At 47.8% G+C, this 18571-nt stretch overlaps 1 protein-coding gene across 7 annotated transcripts in view; it reads left to right on the forward strand.

Moving 5' to 3' along the window:
* The window catches only part of Zc3h4 (zinc finger CCCH-type containing 4), a 41270-nt gene that overhangs the window by 7011 nt on the left and 15688 nt on the right, over positions 1-18571 (forward strand). For all 7 annotated transcript variants that reach the window (XM_078031802.1, XM_078031801.1, XM_078031807.1 and 4 more), the window contains 7 exons: positions 10947-11166; positions 11419-11529; positions 13957-14179; positions 15383-15534; positions 16186-16282; positions 16385-16524; positions 17479-17589. In XM_078031802.1, the coding sequence (XP_077887928.1) occupies positions 10947-11166; positions 11419-11529; positions 13957-14179; positions 15383-15534; positions 16186-16282; positions 16385-16524; positions 17479-17589 (1054 nt within the window). The remainder of the gene's footprint in view (positions 1-10946; positions 11167-11418; positions 11530-13956; positions 14180-15382; positions 15535-16185; positions 16283-16384; positions 16525-17478; positions 17590-18571) is intronic.

Below are 18571 nucleotides of genomic sequence, written 5' to 3' on the forward strand. Positions count from 1 at the left end.
CCTTAGGCCAAGCCTTTACCCTTAGAGTCTCTGAGAGCAAGGTCTGTCCTAAATCCAGGATCCTGCAATCCCTGTGGAATTTGGCCAAGTCAGCTAAGGTTTTGTTCTTTTAGCATCCAGCTTGTCCTTTGCTTTTTTAAAATGTTTTGGAGTGTGCCAAAGATCCCTTTCCTGAAAATTTCATGGAGGGCTAGGCTAAGATTGTTCCTCCCTTTACCAGGCCTCCAGTTTCTTTCTTCTCTGTCTGTCATATCTTCTGCAGTTTCTGGCATTCATGAAGGGTACTGTAGCTCCTGCTGCTGCAGCTTCTGCAGCCTGCTAATCCCCAACTGCAAAGTAGGTGTCTTGAAAATTAATAAGGTTAGGCTCAGTGGCCAGCTCACAGGCAGATTCCTCAGGAGACCCCTTGGCTTAACAGTTAGCTAAGTACCTGGCTTCCTTGTTCCAGTCGTGCCAGATTGGATAGCGTTTCCTCCTCAGCCATCAAGCTTGATGCAACAGGGCCCCTTCCACATGGGGTTGACCCTCTGCTGGTGGAGAGTGATGGGCAGCTGGCAAATGGGCTTCGACTCCTACATTATTAAGCTCCTAAGTCAATTTCCTTTGTCTTCCCAAAGGGGCAACAGTAGCACTTCCACCTGTGCATTGTTTACTTTTTATTTTTTTAAACATTTGTTTATTTATTTATTTTAGTTTTCTGCGGACACAACATTTTTGTTTGTATGTGGTGCTGAGGATCGAACCTGGGCCGCACGCATGCCAGGCGAGCGCCCTACCGCTTGAGCCACATCCCCAGCCCCTCCACCTGTGCATTGTTGATGGGAAGGTCAAAGGCTGTCCTCTAGAGTCCTGCTGACTGCTTCTTGTATTAGCTCATTTAACCTCAGCATTAACTGAAAAGTTAATGTCCCTTGTTCTGGGTTCACGGAGTTAGTATGCTAGAGGCACCACTGGAATCTGGCAGCCTGTACCCTGACTCCACTTCTGTACTCACTCTGCTGTCCTAGACCTGCAGGGTAAGTCATCATTGGGATATGAAGTCCATTTATTGATTCGTCTCTGCATTTGAAAAACAAAGCAACTGAAGAGGATGGAAAAAGCATAATGTAGTTAGTAGTTTTCTGAAACTTGAGAGGAATGTAGAGGAGGAGACTTGAGTCAGGGTCAGAAAGTTTGAAGCCACTGCATTTAGGATACCGGTAGGTCTTTCCCACAGCCGTTTTTGTAGGCGAAGTTTGTGGTCACACGACTATACTCATTTGTGTCTTCAGTGGCAGATGGCAGAGTTGAGTAGTTGGGACAAAGACCACGCTATAGCTTGCATAGCTAACTGTTTACTCATCAGTCCTTGAAAGTTTTCAGGCCCCTGCCCTTGTGTGGTGGGCATGGTGGCTGGTGTTCCTACACAGAAGCTGGCATCATTATTCTTTGGTGGGAGGGAATGGAAGGAATGAATACAGGTATTCCGTTTAGAGTGGGCCCCAGAGGATGGGGGTGTGCTACACTCTCCTGTCCCCCAGTCTGCAGCAGCTCTATCATCCTGGTGAATGTAGAGGCACAAGACCTGGCTTTGAACTCCTAAATGAAAGGGATTTTCATTCATTAGAAGTAACTGGAGACTTCTTGAGGCCCAGAGTGGATGGAGATAACTGCTAACACATCCCTGCTGTGGCCTGACCCAAGGGAGCTGGGCCCAGACATTAGTGTCACTTGGCTAAATGACCACTGCAAGTGGCTTGGATTATTGCCCTCCTCATTTTCCTAACAGACACCAGGGCTTAGGTTTCCTTGGGATTCCAGGCAGGCCCTGCTGCAGCACGGGACAGGAGCAGTCGCAGTAACCGAAGCCAATATGCAACACAGGAGGGCTGTGTTCCTGGGAGAGCCACATTTGTCTTGATCCGCGCACCGTCACGCTTGGGCCAATTTGGAAGCCCTTGAAACACGGAGAATGAGTTTGTGACTAAAGACAAAATGACTCCATCAGCGTTTTAAGTGGTTAGGTTGCTGAAGGAGGTTCCTGGGAAATTTTCTATCCTTTGTGTTAAAGAAACTGACAAAAAGGGTGTGAATGGCCGCCACAGAGGCCTCATGCGCCTGGACTACTGCGAGTGCCAGCCCAGGCTAGGTACCCCCGCCCCTGCTGGGTCCTTGGAAACCCAGGTACTGAGATGTTGCCCACAAGGAACCCACAGGTGACTGGAAGTTAATAATTGTATTTTGCAGCTCTTAATGAGAAATTCTTTTTTTGTAATATTTAGTTTTTGGTTGTAATTGGACACAATACCTTTATTTTATTTCTTTTTTTATGTGGTGCTGAGGGTCGAACCCAGGGCCTCGCATGTGCTAGGTGAGTGCTCTACTGCTCAGCTACTGCTCCAGCCCTCATGAGAAGTGGTGTCTAAATAAGAAATTTCATGATTCCTTGGCCAAGAACTCTTTTTAGAGGAAGATAGCAAAACTTTGTCTTGGTTGAATGTATGTCGAATGGAACCAGATGAATTCCCCTAAAAAGTTATAAACAAGGTCAAGCCTTCGTCCCCAAGTTAAATAATTTGACTTTACTCTCCGGAGTATAGAAAGTGGGCTGCTTGCATGTGACCCAGTGCCTGTGCGAGTTTAAGCCATCTAAAACTGGGTTGTGTGAAAGGTGGATAGAAAACTTTCCTTTACTACTAAAAAGCAAATTCTGGAAGTTCATCTGCCAGGAGGAACTTGGATGTGAGAGTCATGCTGCTGAACAAGAGCATATTCAGAGGTTGGGCCAGTGAAGAACGGCTAGTTGGGGAAGGAAATGGCAACTGTGTTTCGGCAGACAAGGCTGCTCTAGCAGGCTGGGTTTCTTGGTTGGACTGTTTGAGTTCTACATGGACTGTCCACTTGCGAGGATTGTATGCTTGGTTGACTTCAGTGTGGCTGCTGTACATTTGAGGGTGAGGTGTTCCATTTCCCATTACAGGACTTCGAAACCTCCCTCCCTTAAATTTGCATTGCTTTCTGTCTTGGGATGAGTCCTATTTGTTTTTTCACTAAGATTGTTTAGATCTTCCTGTCCTCTTAGCTCCTTAACTATTCAAGTGTTCTCAGACTTTTGAATGCCACCATTCCATTCATTCAATATTGGAGGGACTGTGTTGACCTCATGTGTTTGCATTTCTAAACATTTAACATAAGCTAGGGTTATACCCATTGCTTTATTTATGTGGGCTCATGGGATTCTCCCCAGACACCATCCTGGAGGCTCCATTGTTGCCTTGGGATGCAGAGTGTTTAAGAAGGGCTGGGGTTCTGACTCAGTGGTAGAGCACTTGCCTAGCATGTGTGAGGCACTGGGTTCAATTCTCAGCACCACACATAAATAAGTAAAATAAAGGTCCATCAACAACTAATAAAAATATTAAAAGAAAAAAAAAAAAAGAAAGAAAGAGACTTGTACCCCGAGCATGGTAGCATACTCCTGGTGGCTACTCCTATAATCCCAGCAACTCAGGAGGCTGAGATAGGAGGATTTCAGATTCCAGGCCAGCCTCAGCAATTTAGCAAGGCCCTAAGCAACTTAGTGAGACTCTGTCTTATAAGATTAGGAAGAAAAAAAAAAAAAGGACTGGGGTTGTAGCTCAGTGGTAGAGCAGCCCTGGGCTCAATCCCCAGTACCAGGGAGGGAAAAAAAGAAACTTGCTCCTTTGGGCACAGTGGTACACACCTGTAATCCCAGCAGCTCAGGAGGATTGCAAGTTCAAATCCAGCCTCAGCAAAAAGTGAGGCACTAAACAACTCAGTGAGACCCTGTCTCTAAATAAAATACAAAAAATAGGACTGGGGTTGTGGCTTAGTGGTTGAGTGCCCCTGAATTCAATCCCTGGTCCCCCTCCCCCTCCAGAAAAAAAAAAAAAAAAAAACTTGCTCCACAATGTTTTAGTGCCTCATTCTGCCATTTCTTGGAATATGGATTTAGTCTGTTTTCTGTTCTTATGTCTTATTTTTTGTTGTAAATTTTAGAGTGAGTTTTGTCAGTTGTCCTTTTTAAAATAAATGATTCTTTTACAGGTAATTTCTGTTTAGAGCTGGGCATTGTTACTGGTGATGGTGTTGCACGCCTGTAATCCCAGTGACTTGGGGGCCAATCTCAGCAAAAGCAAGGCACCAAGCAACTTAGTGAGACTCTGTCTCTAAATAAAATACAAAAAAATAGGGCTAGGGATATGGCTCAGTAGTTTAGTGCCCCTGAGTTCAATCCCTGGTACAGGGAAAAAAAAAAAAAAAGACAGCACTGGGGTCAAATCCTTGTTCTAATCCTGTTGCTTCCTGCTGTGATCCTATGGGCAGATTTTTTTCCATCTGAGTCTTTTTGCTGGTCCTTTAAATGGTCCTTTAAATGGGATGAAGTACTGGGTTTGCTGGTTTTTGCAGTCAGAGGAATACAAGCATGGTGCTGTAGAATATTAGCATTGACTTCTACCTGCTGCTTTGGGACTTCACAGCTCCCCTCAGGTACTCTGGCAGGCTTGGGAGTTCAGGAAAGCTGGGCAGATGGGGTGTGGTCATGGTGAGTGACACGGAGATCCCACACCCTACACTTTGGTTCTTTGCTGGGAAATTAACATTGTCTTTCCCTCACAGTCTTCTCACATTGCTGAGGTGGTCCCACTCTAAGCTTTATTCATTCGTTTAAAAATATATATTATTTTAGTTGTAGGTAGACACAATGCCTTTATTTAAAATAACTTATCTATTTTTATGTGGTGCTGAGGATTGAAACCACTGCCTCATAAATGCTAGGCAAGCGCTCTGCCACTGAGCCACAACTCCAGCCCCTAAGCTTTATTTTTTATTATGTATTTTCTGGTACCAGGGACTAAACACAGGGGTGCTGTACCACTGAGCTGTATCTCCAACCCTTTCAGGGTCTCACTAAGTTGCTGAGGGTCTCACTGAATTGCTGAGGCTGGCTTCAAACTTGAGATTCACTTACCTCAGCCCCCCAAATCACTGGGATTACAGGTGTATGCCACTGCACCTGGCCTACTCTGAGCTTTAACTTTTTTGGTACCAGAGCTTGTACCCAGGGGTGCTTAACCACTGAGCACATCCCCAGCCCTTTTTAAATATTTTATTTAGAGACAGGGCCTCACTAAGTTACTTATTAAATTGCTGAGGCTGCCTTTGACTTGCAGTCCTCCTGCCTCAGCCTCCTGAGCCATTGGGATTACAGGCATGAGCCACTGCACCTAACTTTAACTTTTTATCATGAAAATCTTTACCAAAAAGAAAAAATGGTATAATAAACCACCATATACTCACCACCCAGTTTCAATAATTATCTGTATTTTGTCAATTTTGGCTTTTTCCATTACCTTGTCCCCCCATATCTGCCTGTTTTAAAGTAACATTTCACCCATAAATTCTTCAGTATAAATCTGTTTTTCTTTTTTTTTTTTTAAGAGAGAGAGAGAGAATTTTTAATATTTTTTAGTTTTCGGCAGGCACAACATCTTTGTTGGTATGTGGTGCTGAGGATCGAACCTGGGCCGCACCTACCGCTTGAGCCACATCCCCAGCCCTGTTTTTCTTTTCTTTGGTACTGGGGATTGAACCCAGGGGTATTCTACCATCATCACCACCACCCCCGCCCCTTTAAATTGTAAGGCAAGTTGGCCAGGGCCTCCCTAAGTTGCCAAGACTGGTCTCAAATTTTCGGTCCTCCTGCCTCAGCCTTTGTGTGATCAGGATTACAGATGTGCTCCATCGCATCTGCCTAAGTTTTTTTTTTTTTTTTTTTAATATAGGCCAGAAATCCAACTTCACTCCTAACAAAACTAATAATAAGCAGTTATATCTCAGTAGGTTCAAAATGCTTGAGGTGATTTGCGTTGGATGCCTGTGTCAGGCTGCAGTCTTGCTCACACTGAAGGGAGGGGTGTGGAGGGGTGGCTGCCTTCTCTTCTTCCCAGGTGGCATTGTGCCTGCCACTCGGCTGGTGCCATATTATGGGCAGGTTTCCATGGAAATGTTGTGACATCACAGAGCAGGTTATGACTACACTTAAGAATTCTGAAGAGGGGAAGGGAAAGCCCCCATTTGCTCTTGGTTTCTGATTGATGAACTAGGTAGTAAGGACACTGAAAAACACGTGCAAGACCCAGAGGTTTATTTCAAGAATTTCTTGGTTCTGAAACGCCCTCAGTTTCCCCGCGGGGCTGCTCTACTACTTCCTAAATCAGGGAAGGTCGTGGGCGCAGCCCCTGAGCCAGTCTTCTCATGGAAAGGCCTGTGCCTTCGCTCTAGTGAGCGGCCGTCTACAGGGTCAGGTTGCGATCCTCGGCTCCTGCACTTAGGCTGGTCGTTAAACATTTGAAGAGGTGGAGCCTCCTTGTAATTTTTGTGATTTTGTCCCTAGTTAATGGGTCATTCAGAGCCTACCCAGGCAATTTGTTGAGAGTCTGGGCAGTTAATGGTCATAACCCTGACCTTCACATTAACCTAGCCGCCTCATGATCTTCAGGTAACAGCCACTGTTCCCATGAGCTTCCATCTTTCTGTGTTTGCCTCTTTTCTCCCTCGTAAACCAGGTAGAGCCGCAGGCCCCTGGCCCCTCCCAGCTTCTTCCAACCCTGTTGTGTAGAGAGTTGCCATGTTGCAAGCTTTCTTCTCACAGGGGCCTTTGTCCCTTCTTCCTGGGTCTCAGCTCTCCCGTGTCTTTTCTTCTTGGGTAGTCACTGGGTTGCCTTCCAGTACCACATAGATTAGAGCTAAGGAAGGGGAGATGTTGATTTTTTTCAGTTTGACCAGCAGGATTGGTTGGGAGAGAATGGTTGGGCACAGTTGGGCCAAGTGAGTGGGAGCTTGTTGGCTAGCAGATAGCAGTGTCCCCTCAGGAAGGTGATGTGTGCTTCCTGGGCAGCATTCCAGCCATTGTAGGGTTGTCCACATGAGGCATGCTGATTGTAACTGGGTTGCTTTTTTTTTTTTTTTTTTTTTTTTGATGCTGAGGATTGAACCCAGAAATGCTTAACCACTGGCCATATCTCCAGCCCCTTTTATTTTTTATTTTGAGACAGGGTCTCTCTAAGTTGCTTGAGGCCTTGCTAAGTTGCTGAGGCTGACTTTGAACTTGAGATCCTCAGCCTCCTGGGCCTCTGGGATTATAGGTGTACACCATCTCGCCTAGTTCTGACTGGTTCTTAAAACCAGTAAGTAACTAATATTTAACTTGTGTGCCTGCCCCATGACCAGGACTTTATTCATATTATCTCATTTAGCCTTCACAGCCCTTGAGGTAGGTACTGCTGTTATCTCGTTCTTCAGACTAGAAAACCAAGGGTTGGGTCACATAGCAGGAGCACATGTTAGGGTAGAGGCCAAGCTGGTGGAGTTTCTTGGGTCTGTAGGAAGAAGCATGTTGTCCCTTCCACCAGCCTGCTGTGGAAATGAGATCTCATTTCCAAGTACTGTTTTTGCCAAGTCTGTGGTATGTGATGAACCCTGCATGCTTCCAGGCCCTGTGGAGTTGGCTCAGTTGGTATTGGCCAGGCCAGGCGTCTAGATCTATTTTTTGACCCAAGAGGAGGAGCAGCCAGCTCTCAAAATGGAAACTTGGATGCCATGGAAGCTTTGTCCAGGAAGTTGGAGGCAGAGCTACCTCTTGGCCTTTTTTTATTTCTTCCTGGGGGCCAGTTCCAAGCGTTTCCCAGTGCAACTAATTTCTTGTCCCTGATGGCTCTGGCAGTAGAGCCAGCTGTGGCCGTGTAGGGGCATTGCCAGTCTGGGCTGTGGGAATGAAGCGGTCTCTGTGCAGGCCGCCACTGCAGGCTTTCTCCCACGTGCTTGTCTCAAGAGGGTTTGGCAGGTCTAGATTGAAATGATTAGCGCAGTGGGGCTTCCCCCACTTTTCTTGGGGGATTATGTCACAGTCTATTAAGCGTGCTCCCTTGGTATTTAATCCCACTCTGACATGGATTTTGCTGGCAGCCTGTTAAGTGGCACTGCTTAAACCTGGTTGCTGTTTTGTGAAGGCTGCCTTTGTGCAGTGGTGTGGATGGCCCTCAGGATTTCCCCAGCTCTCCCAGTGGGCTTGATTTCTTTTTTTTTGTTTTGTTTTGTTTCTGTTGAACAGAGTTTGAAGGAAATAACCAGACCTAATATTCATGCAGGGAGGGTGTCTCCTATGTAATAACCACCTGCAGAGGTTATCCTGGGACTCTGGGGGCTGAAGGCATGCCAAGACTAGATGGCACTGGGAATGCCCAGCAACCCATCCAGTGTCACCATCCCAATGCCCCTTTATAAATCAGCAGTGATTTTTTTTTCTTTAATTCCTGTTTCTTTTTCAGCTTTTCTCAATTCTAGAAAGAAAAAAAAAAGTTCCAGGTTCTCCCTGCCTGCTTTGTGCAGAATGTGGTTGATTCGTGCCAAGCCTGGATGTGCCCATGACTGTTAGTTTAGGTGGGGCAAGGACTCCTTGGCTGAATGCTCCGTAGGCTGGAGCTGTGTGCTGTCCTCCCAGTCTTGATGAGGCCTTCGTAATGGACAGGCTTTCTTCTAGAATCATTCTGGATAGTGGTTAGGGTTTTCGAGTTCCACAGATGGTCTTTTGTCACGTCCCCCACCCTCCTATTCCTGTGTGTTAGATGTCGAGCAGCTGGCCCCTGCGCCCTGGCATGTGAGCCTAGAGTGCAGGCCTCGGCGGACCCTAGGTAGGATCTTCCGCCTGTATCATGGAGACTGCTTTGTGGATTGAGTTATAAGACAGCGATGACCTCCCTCTCAGGCTGGCCCTTTCCACACTACAGTGAGGAGGGCCGTCCTCTCTTCAGCATTTTTGCATGGACTTGCAGCCTACGCAGTCTGTCCCCTGTTTCTCCAAGGTGTGGCTCTGGCCTGCCCACAGTATTCCCATCAGGGACGGGCCAGTCAGTTGCTCTGCTCCAGGCGCCATCTCACAGTGATTGCAGAGCAGGAAGTTTGCTGTGTCACTGAGTAACAGTTTCTCACTCAGGACCCAACCAGTTTCCCCAGTCAAGTGGGGTGTGTGTGGTGCTGGGGATGGAACTCAGGGTCTTGCACATGCAGACACACGCTGTGCCTCTGGCATGTGCTCATCCTCAGGTGGTGCTTTCAGCGTGGGCGAGGCCACCCTGGCTAGTGTTGTGGGAAGGTGCCTCACTTGTCAGGAATGCTGCCCTCTGCCCCACCCTGATCCCACCTTTGATCAGCGTCTGCCTGTAGGGGCAGCTGGGGACAACCTGGTGGTTTAGGAGGGAACAACATGAGCTGCACATGGTCACTTCTCTTTGTTGTTTACTTTGAAATAGAAGAAAGAGCTTTGTGTCCTATAATCTGTTTCAGAAGTGGCCCTTGACCTCTGCCTCTGGGTATGTGCAGGGCTGGGCCACTTGGCACTGAAACGAGACCTGTCCACTTTAAAATGGCGTGAGATTAACACAGAAGCCCCTCTTGAGGGCCTCCTTAGTGTTTGGGAGCATCCCTGAGGTGGGCCAAGGGAACAGTGCTGGTGAAAGGGCTGTGGAGAGTTCTCAGGAAGTGGCAGTTTGTTGCTTTTCCAGAGCTCACCTTAGAGCCTTTGGGGCTCCTGACTGGCTGTTTTCCCTAAGCTACAGCCTCCCTACCGAGGTCCATTCCCCTTGGGTTATCGCTTTGGATCCTTGGCCCATTCCATTTACTCCATTGCTTGCTCTGTCACTGAGCTATAATCCCATCCCCTATTCCGTTACTCTTGACCTTACCTTAGTCTCTTTTTGTGCCCTAATCAATTGAGATGGAAGAGATTTTCATGTTTACAATGGACCTTGCGGTGGTCATTCATGAGGAATTTGGGAGCTTTAAAAATTTTCCTTTTTTTTTTTTCCTTTACCAACTTCTGTAATTGTGAGAACTGTCTGTGGGTTTGGCTTGAAAGTTGGACTGCTTTTCTTCCTGCTCCCTCCTTAACCCTATTTCTCCCTCCCTCACCCCACCCATACATCCAATGTCCTGCAGGTGGTGTCTCCATGTTTGGAGACCACTTTTACTTTTTAAAGTAGTGGGCCATGGGGGGATTGACAAAGCCAGGAACTCTGTAGGAGGGGTCCAGAAGGGAAACGTGGAGGCCAGGCATGTCAGGAGGGAGAGAAGGCAGGGTCACCTACCATGTGAGGACCTCATTAGGGGATTGAGACATTTCTCCTCTGTGGTGTCCCTGTCTATCTGTGACCTCCAACCCCAGACCAGAAGTGGAGGCCAGAGCCTCTTCACCAGTGGTGATTGTGGGCCTCTGTAGGGTGCATTGGTGTTCTGAGGCCTGTTTGTGGGCAACCAGAAAGCTGAGGGGTAGTCTTGGTTGAGAACCATGGCCCTCTCAGCCTTGTTCAGATGTAGAGCAGATGCTCAGCTGGCTGGGCGGCTCCAGGGGCCAAGGCCCTGGGCAGCAGGTCATTTTGCTGTGGGAGGACACAGTCCGGGTTCCCTGAGATCTGGAACTTCTGTGATCAGGCGAGTTTTGTAAATGCTCCAGAGCAGAGCTGAGTGGGTGCTGCACGGCAGGGCTTCTGGGAACCCTCTGACAGTACCCAGGGTGAGACTTATTCACATGACCACAGAACCTGCCACTTTTCTTGTTTAAAACTCAACCTATGGAAAATCCCGGTGTGGGTTTGTCCCTGTTAGTGGCATAGCTTTCTCTTTGTGTCTCTCTCTGCTGGGAATGGAGCACCTGCAAGGCCTCTGAACTACGCCCCTAGTCTGCTAGTGGTGGGGCCTTTAAATTCTAGGAGTTCTCTATGTGCACCCCTCCCAGCCAAGTTAGAATCCTAAGCACAGCCCTTCTAGAGAGGAAGGGTCTGTCTGGGGCTTGCAGCTCTTGCCCCATGGCTTTTGGACCTCCTCCAGCCCAGAGTCCTTGGGTTCTGTCCCACCCACGGGTTCATGCTGACTTTGGGGTTGGTTTGTAGGGAAGATGGTGAGTTGGAGGAAGGTGAACTGGAAGATGATGGGGCTGAGGAGACCCAAGACACCCCCGGAGGGCCTGAGAGGAGTCGGAAAGAAAAGGGGGAAAAGCACCATAGTGACTCGGATGAGGAGAAGTCTCACCGGAGACTGAAGCGGAAACGGAAGAAAGAGCGGGAGAAGGAGAAGCGGAGGTCGAAGAAGAGGAGGAAATCCAAGCACAAAGTAGGTCCAGGAAGGCTCCTGCACGGGCCTGCCTGAGGGCACTCTCAATAATGATGTTTTCTTCCTGCCCTGAAGTGGGTAAAGACTTTTCTTTTAAAGAGCTTATGCTTCATTGCCACTGAGTGCCCCAGGTGAGGTCTTTTGGTTGGAGCACAGGGCCCTCTGGCACATTCCAGCCTTGCCTGTCCTGGGGCTTCTTGTGCCAGGGTAGCCTTTAGCACATTGCTAACTCCACTTCCCTTGTCCTTGCAGCGCCATGCTTCTTCCAGTGATGATTTCTCTGACTTCTCAGATGACTCGGATTTCAGCCCCAGCGAGAAGGGGCACCGCAAGTACCGGGAATACAGCCCCCCATATGCACCTGTGAGTGGCACTGCCCAGGGCCCTGCTGTGCTACCTCTGAGCTGCACCCCTAGTCCGCCTTTAAATTCTAGCAGTTCTGCCTATACTCCTCCCAGGCAAGATAGAGTCCCCAGCACTGTCTTTTCTAAGAGAGGAAGAGGGGTGGCCTACAGCCTCCCAGGGTTTATCCTGGGGCTCATAGCTCCAGGAGTCTACAGCTACCCACATTTACATAGATTTTAATTCTGTGATGTTAGGTATTGATTGTTTCTTTTTTTTCTTTCTTTCTTTTTTTTTTTTTAGAGAGAGAATTTTAATATTTATTTTTAGTTTTCGGCGGACACAACATCTTTGTTTTGTACGCGGTGCTGAGGATCGAACCCGGGCCGCACGCATGCCAGGCGAGCACGCATGCCAGGCGAGCACGCTACCGCCTGAGCCACATTCCCAGCTCCAAGTATTGTTTCATCCTATGTTATAGATGAGGAAACTGAGTCTTTAGAAAATTTTAGGAAGGCTACCCAGTTGTCAGTGGAGGAGCTAGGATTTGAACCCAGGCAGTGGTTGATTTCCATAAGGCTCGCTCCTGAGCCTTTTCGGCACATGACTCCCTGGGCTTCAGCAGGATTCAGTGTGTTTCACTGCCTCAGGTCACAGCTGACTGCTTTCTGACATTCATAAGTGATCTTTTGTGGGAAATTGGCAAAAGAATGAAATGGCCAGGAGAGTAAATTATCTCAAGGCTTGCATAGTGGGAAGTTAAATACCCCATTACATCTCTGAGCTTAAGAACAAATTTGTGTTATTTGTTCAGAGTGTGTACATTTTTTCCACCAGAAGAACCCGTAAGAAAGGAATCTATGTGAATTTTCAGATTCTGATAAGAAATGTTGAAAAGTTAGTAGCTCTTTTTAAAGCTGGAGAGACAGCATCATCCTATGACTCAGCGTCATCCATCATAGTGGAAGATTGTCCAATGGCATAGCTGAGAAGATTCAGATCTGAGAGAGGCCAGGAATGGAGGGGACAGCATGGGCTTGAATTGTGAATGAGAGTTTTGAGGCCTTTTGAGATATGCTCAAGAATTTCTGAGCATGTCTATATATCTGTATTTTGAGTTTTACTATGACTATTGTAGATATTTTAAATCAATAGACTTTATTTTGTACAATAGTTTTAGGTTTACAGAAAACTGAGCAGGCAGTGCAGGGTTCCCTTTGCTTGTCTTTCTCTTCAGTTTCCTGTTATTAACATATTGCATTGGTGTGATAAGTTGTTGTAATTCATGAACCTGCTGGATACATTTGTATCCATCATGGTCCAATCTGTTAGGGTCCTGTAGCTCTTTGGATTTTGTTACAGTTTCACAGTAGTTTCACTGCCCAAAAAACTTCGCTGCAGACCACTGATCTTTTTACTGTCTCTACAGTTTTGGCGCTTTCAGAATGTCATAGCTGGAATCATCTGTAGCATTTTTGGACTACCTTCTTTCCCTTAGCAATATGTTTGGGTTTTTGTTGTTGTTGTTGTTTTTGAAATGGGGTCTGCCTGTATTGCCCAGGCAATACAGCCTCCCAAGCAGCTGGAACTCTGTGTGTGCACCCTGTGCCTGGCCTTAGCACTATGCACTTACGTTTCCTGTGTTACTTCTCATTGCTCTGTAGCTCATTTCTTTTCATTGCTAAATGATGCACCATTGTCTGGGTAAACCACACTTTGTTTGTATAACTATTGAAGGACTTTTTTTTTTAAGGATATCTTGGTTGCTTCCATTTGAATGTTTGTTTTTTCTTCATCCAGCACTTTTTGGCACTAGGACACCTTTGTAAAACAACAATTCAAACAGCTGTCTAGTTTGACTAAAAAAAGCAGATCATTAAATTGGATTTCCAGGCCATACAGGGAAAAACAAAATTTTTTTTTGTACTAGGTATTGAACCCAGGGGCACTTTACCACTGAGCTAGACCCCCAGCCCTTTTGGCTTTTGTTTTGAGAGTGGGTCTCACTAGGTTACTTTAGTTCTCACTGAGTTGCACAGGAAGGCCTCAAACTTGAGGTCCTCCTGAATTGCTGGGATTGTAGGCTGTGTGCTATGGGCCCTAAAAAAATTTTGACCGAGGAGCACTCTTCCTACCTATAGGCCCCTCCCCAAATGTTCTTGCTCTGCATTCTTGGAAAATACTGCCTCTTGCCCTTGGCTTTTCAGGGATCATGGGGTCTGAATCTCAGTTTTCTTTCAAGCGTTAGCTGTTTCTGAAAGACAGAAATATGTGGGCCCCCTGATAGATTGGTCTCCATAGTGGTTGAGGCCCAGCAGTGGTCTCTACCCAGGGACAGTAGAGACTCTCAGATAAGTCAGTTCAGGAATCCTTGGGAACCTTGGTGGTTCTGACCCCAGTCCATGAGGCCTGACTCACCCTCTCTTCCTGATTCTCTCCTGGGCCCAGTCCCACCAGCAATACCCTCCATCGCACAACACGCCCCTGCCCAAAAAGGCCTACTCCAAGATGGACAGCAAGGGCTACAGCATGTATGAAGACTATGAGAATGAGCAGTATGGGGAGTATGAGGGGGATGAGGAGGAGGACATGGGCAAGGAGGACTACGACGACTTTACCAAAGAGCTGAACCAGTACCGGCGTGCCAAGGAGGGCAGCAGCCGGGGCCGAGGTGAGCCCTTCCAGCAGATTCTTCTCTAGGGCTAAGTGGTTGCCGGGCAGGAACCACGCAGAGCCAGGCTGACCACAGGCCCTGCTCATGGAGCTCCTCATGTCCAGGAGGAGATGCAGGCAGCTGTTTAGGGGTGAGAGAAATAGATAAAGAAGTTCTGGGAACTACGCAGGGTACAGGGACCAAGGTTAGCCACAGAGGAGTGTGGGAAGAGGATCCCCAGCTAGGCAGTGGCAGGGAGGAGGCCGGGAGGAGGCCAGCGTGGCTGAGGGTGTTTTCTTTTTAAATTCACTTTCTGGTCAGCTCTGAAGAAAGTGAGAAGGGACAGCTTAATGTCTCTGTCACCTGGACTAGGATAATAACAACTGGCTGCTGAAACCCTCAGTGGCACTGCCCATCCCCAGCCCTCCCTGCTCCCATTACCTGACAGTGCAGCTGCCATCACCTCTGAACCTTGAACCTGTGGCCAGGAAGATAGGGGAGGGCTGAGCACTGTGACAGCAGCCCAGCCTAATCTCTTAGAACTGTCTCCTGCCAGAAGGGCAGCCAGCCCAAGGGGCTTCCAGAATCTTACAGCTCAGAGGTTCTTAGCCTTGTGACCCTGCCTTAGGCCCAGCTTTTTGTTAGAGCAACCTTCATTTGTTTCCCGGGGGCAGGCTCTGTGATTTGGGGAAACCCTCCACCGGTGCTGTCCAGTGGCATTGGAATGTGAGCCACTCATGAGTTCTCATATTCTAGTGTTCACGTTGACAAAGTGCCAGGAAACAGGTTAACAACCAGTTTAATCAACCTGTGTATTCAGAGTGTGTTTCAGTATGAACTCAAAGCAGACACGTGGGATATTATACACTCTGTCTCTTTTTCTCCCCACTAAGTCTTTGGAAACCAGTGTTTGATTTGGGCTCTGTGCCTCTCTTAGCTTGGACTAGCCTGTTCCAGGTGCTTGTTGGCCATTTGTGGCTGGTGGCTGCTATGTTGAACAGCTAAGTGGCCGGTACCCATGAAGCAGGGTTGTCAGTTCTGTAGTAGCTGTATGTCAGGAGTGCTGAGGAACCAGGGGACTTTTAATCTTTCCAGGGAGGCTGGGAGGATTCCTGAAGAAGCAGGAAGATGCAGTGATTGAGCGGCAGGAGATGAGTTATCTTCTTTCTTGCTGATGGGATCTGCTCTGATATCAGGCTCTCTATTCCAATCCCTGTGCAGGCAGCCGAGGCCGGGGCAGAGGCTACAGGGGCCGAGGAAGCCGTGGAGGATCCCGAGGCCGAGGCATGGGCAGGGGCAGCCGAGGCCGGGGCAGAGGCTCTGTGGGAGACCACCCCGAGGACGAAGAGGACTTCTACGAGGAAGAGATGGAAGTAAGGTTTTCTGTAGCCCTGGAGTGACAAGAGTGGGCTCTCTGGCTAAGGTGGAAGGACACAGGAACATTCTGAAGGAAAGGAAGGCCTTGAGTAGCTGGTTAATGTGCTTTAAAATGTTCATTTTGCATTAGATAAAACCTTCATATGGTTTGAAATGGCAAAAGTATCTAAGGGTTAGTTGTGAAGCAACCTTGTCCTTGGAGACAAGTTTCATTTATTCTTCCCTCTTTCTTTGTTTTTCTTTCTTTCCTGGGGCTTGAACCCAGGGCCTTACACATCTAGGCAAATGCTATATCATTGAGCTACATCCCCAGGCCCAGGAATATGTGTTTAGGCTCCTTGCCCCTACAGAAGACATGCAGTGTTCTGTTCCTGCCTTGCAAGGTCACCATTCTGTGGCCTTTCTGAGCCAGGACCCAATGAGCCGCCACTTCTTTTATAGCCAGACAGCTGTCCATAGTGTGCCTTACTGGTTCTGCCCAGTGGCTGGGAGGCAGGAGTCTCCCCAATGAGGGCTGCACAGGAAGGACCAGGACCACCCACTGTTGAGGCAGCCGCACTCCAGTGCCTAGGAGGCAGGGTGTGTAGGGAATGTTCCTTGTTCCTCTGTGACACTCTCTTGCCATTTCTGTCTTTCTGGAATTCCAGTATGGAGAAAGCGAGGAGCCAATGGGCGATGATGACTATGATGAGTACTCCAAGGAGCTGAACCAGTACCGCAGGTCCAAGGACAGCCGAGGCCGAGGTGGGCAGGGGCCTCAGGTGCCCTGTGTTGCTGGGGGCTGGTAGCTGCTGCTGGACTCAGGCCCTGGGAAGGGGAGCAGGCTAACCCACTCTCATTCTGCAGGGTTGAGTCGAGGCCGGGGCCGGGGTTCCCGAGGCCGAGGGAAAGGCATGGGCCGGGGTCGTGGTCGAGGTGGAAGTCGTGGAGGGATGAATAAGAGCGGAATGAACGATGATGAGGACTTCTATGACGACGACATGGGCGTGAGTTGATCCTTGTTCTGAGCTGATGGTTTTGGCTAGGGCCCCTTCTGGGATTTCCCCGCTCCCTTTGATAGGGGTAATTGAACTCAGAGATATTCTACCATCAAACCACATCCCCAGCCCATTAATTTTTTTATTTTGATATAGGGACTCACTAAATTGTTGAGGTGAGTCTGGCTTTGAATTTGTGATCCTCCTGTTGAAGCCTCTGGAGGTGCTGGGATTATAGGCATGCATCACCATGCTCAGCCTTTTTTTAACCCCTTTAATGAGTCATTCCTTGAGGCTGATCCTGCCCTCCTACTCCCATTGGCTCTCACCCCTGGGGCTGATGATGTCTGTCCTGGGGACTCAGTGCTGGTAGACCCTTTGTATTTACAACCATGTCTTCAGCTGGGAAAGTGGTACTGGCACAGACCTATAATCCCAGCAGTTTGTGAGGTCGAGTTCAAAACCAGCCTTAGCAATTTAGCAGTGCCCTCTAAGCAACTTTGCAAGACCCTGTCTCTAAATAAAACACAGAAAGGGGTAGGGATGTGGCTTAGTGGTTAAGAGCCCCTGGGTTCATTCCTTAGTACCTAGTACCAAAAAAAAAAAAAAAAAAAAAAATGTCTTCAGCAGTATCTGCAGCATCTCAGCGAGTCTGACGTTGGTGACCCATTCAGCTAGTCCACCAGGGTCTTAGAGGCTGGCCCATGCCTCCTCCTCTAGGAGGTGACATGTTCCCACACAGCTGTACAGAACTCAAGATCCCAGCTGCCTGCAGCTCTGAATGCTAGAGCTTTCTCCTGTGTGCACCAGTACTCCACACATGGGTTCAAACTCTGCACTCCCTTCAGGGTGGGTCAGAAGTGCTTGTCTGTGTTCTTGTGAACACCCTTCCCTTTGCGTGCTCTTCCCATCTGCCCAGAGCTGCTCTTTTCACCCCCTTCACTCATTCTGCATTCTTCACAGGATGGTGGTGGGGGAAGCTACCGCAGAGGTGACCATGACAAGCCCCACCAGCAGTCTGACAAGAAAGGCAAAGTCATCTGCAAATACTTTGTGGAAGGGCGGTGCACATGGGTAAGAAGCAGGCTGTGTCGCCTCTCTGAATAACCTGGAGGTCATACTAACTGTTGTGGTGGGTGGACGAGATCGTGTGATGCTCTTTGTTCTTGGTATTGATACCCAGAGACACCTGGGCAGGCCTGGAAGATTCGACTGACTTCTCAGAGTGATGAGGACATAGAGCAGGGGAACATATTTTCAGTTTTAGGGATATTTTTCGGCCAAAGCTTTGATCCATCTGTATGGCTTCAGATGCATTTATAAGGGTCAGTACTAATGTAAAGACGTGACAGGTTCTGATGGGCATTCAGGGATGCTGCTCCCATGCACGTGTCTTGGGAAGAAATAGGTACCTCAGAATAATGTGTGGCATATAAAACATTCTGTATTACAGTCACGGTTCATATTCTTTTTAGAAACTTGAATACAAAGAAAATGGAGTATCTATCCTTAAGTATAGAGGAAGCAGATACAGAACAGCTTCTTTTTTTTTTTTTTTTTTCATGGGCACGATATCTTTATTTTGTTTATTTATTTTTATGTGGTGCTGAGGATTGAACCCAGTGCCTCACATGTGCGAGACAAACACTTTACCACTGAGCCACAACCCCAGCCCCTCTTTATTTTTTTTATTGGTGCATCATAGTTGTACATATGGTGGGATCTGTTGTTCCATGTTTGTACATGCATACAGTATAACAACATAGGGGCTGGGGTTGTGGCTCAGTGGCAGAGCACTTGCCTAGCACAGGTAAGGCCCTGGGTTCAAGCCTTAGTACCACATAAAAATAAATAAGGTTAAGTTCTTAAAAAAAAAAAACCAACAACAATATAACTTGGCCAATATCCCTCCCTAGCACCTCCCCACTCCCTGCTTTCATCTCAAACTCCTTGTCCCCTTCCTCTGTTCTACTGTTGTCCCTTTGTTTTTCATACAGTCACCCGTTTTTCCTTTTTCCTCTGTAGTTTCCACATATGAGAGAAAACATACTACTCT

This window comes from Ictidomys tridecemlineatus, chromosome 15 (genome assembly GCF_052094955.1).
Source record: "Ictidomys tridecemlineatus isolate mIctTri1 chromosome 15, mIctTri1.hap1, whole genome shotgun sequence".
NCBI classification, from domain to species: domain Eukaryota; kingdom Metazoa; phylum Chordata; class Mammalia; order Rodentia; family Sciuridae; genus Ictidomys; species Ictidomys tridecemlineatus.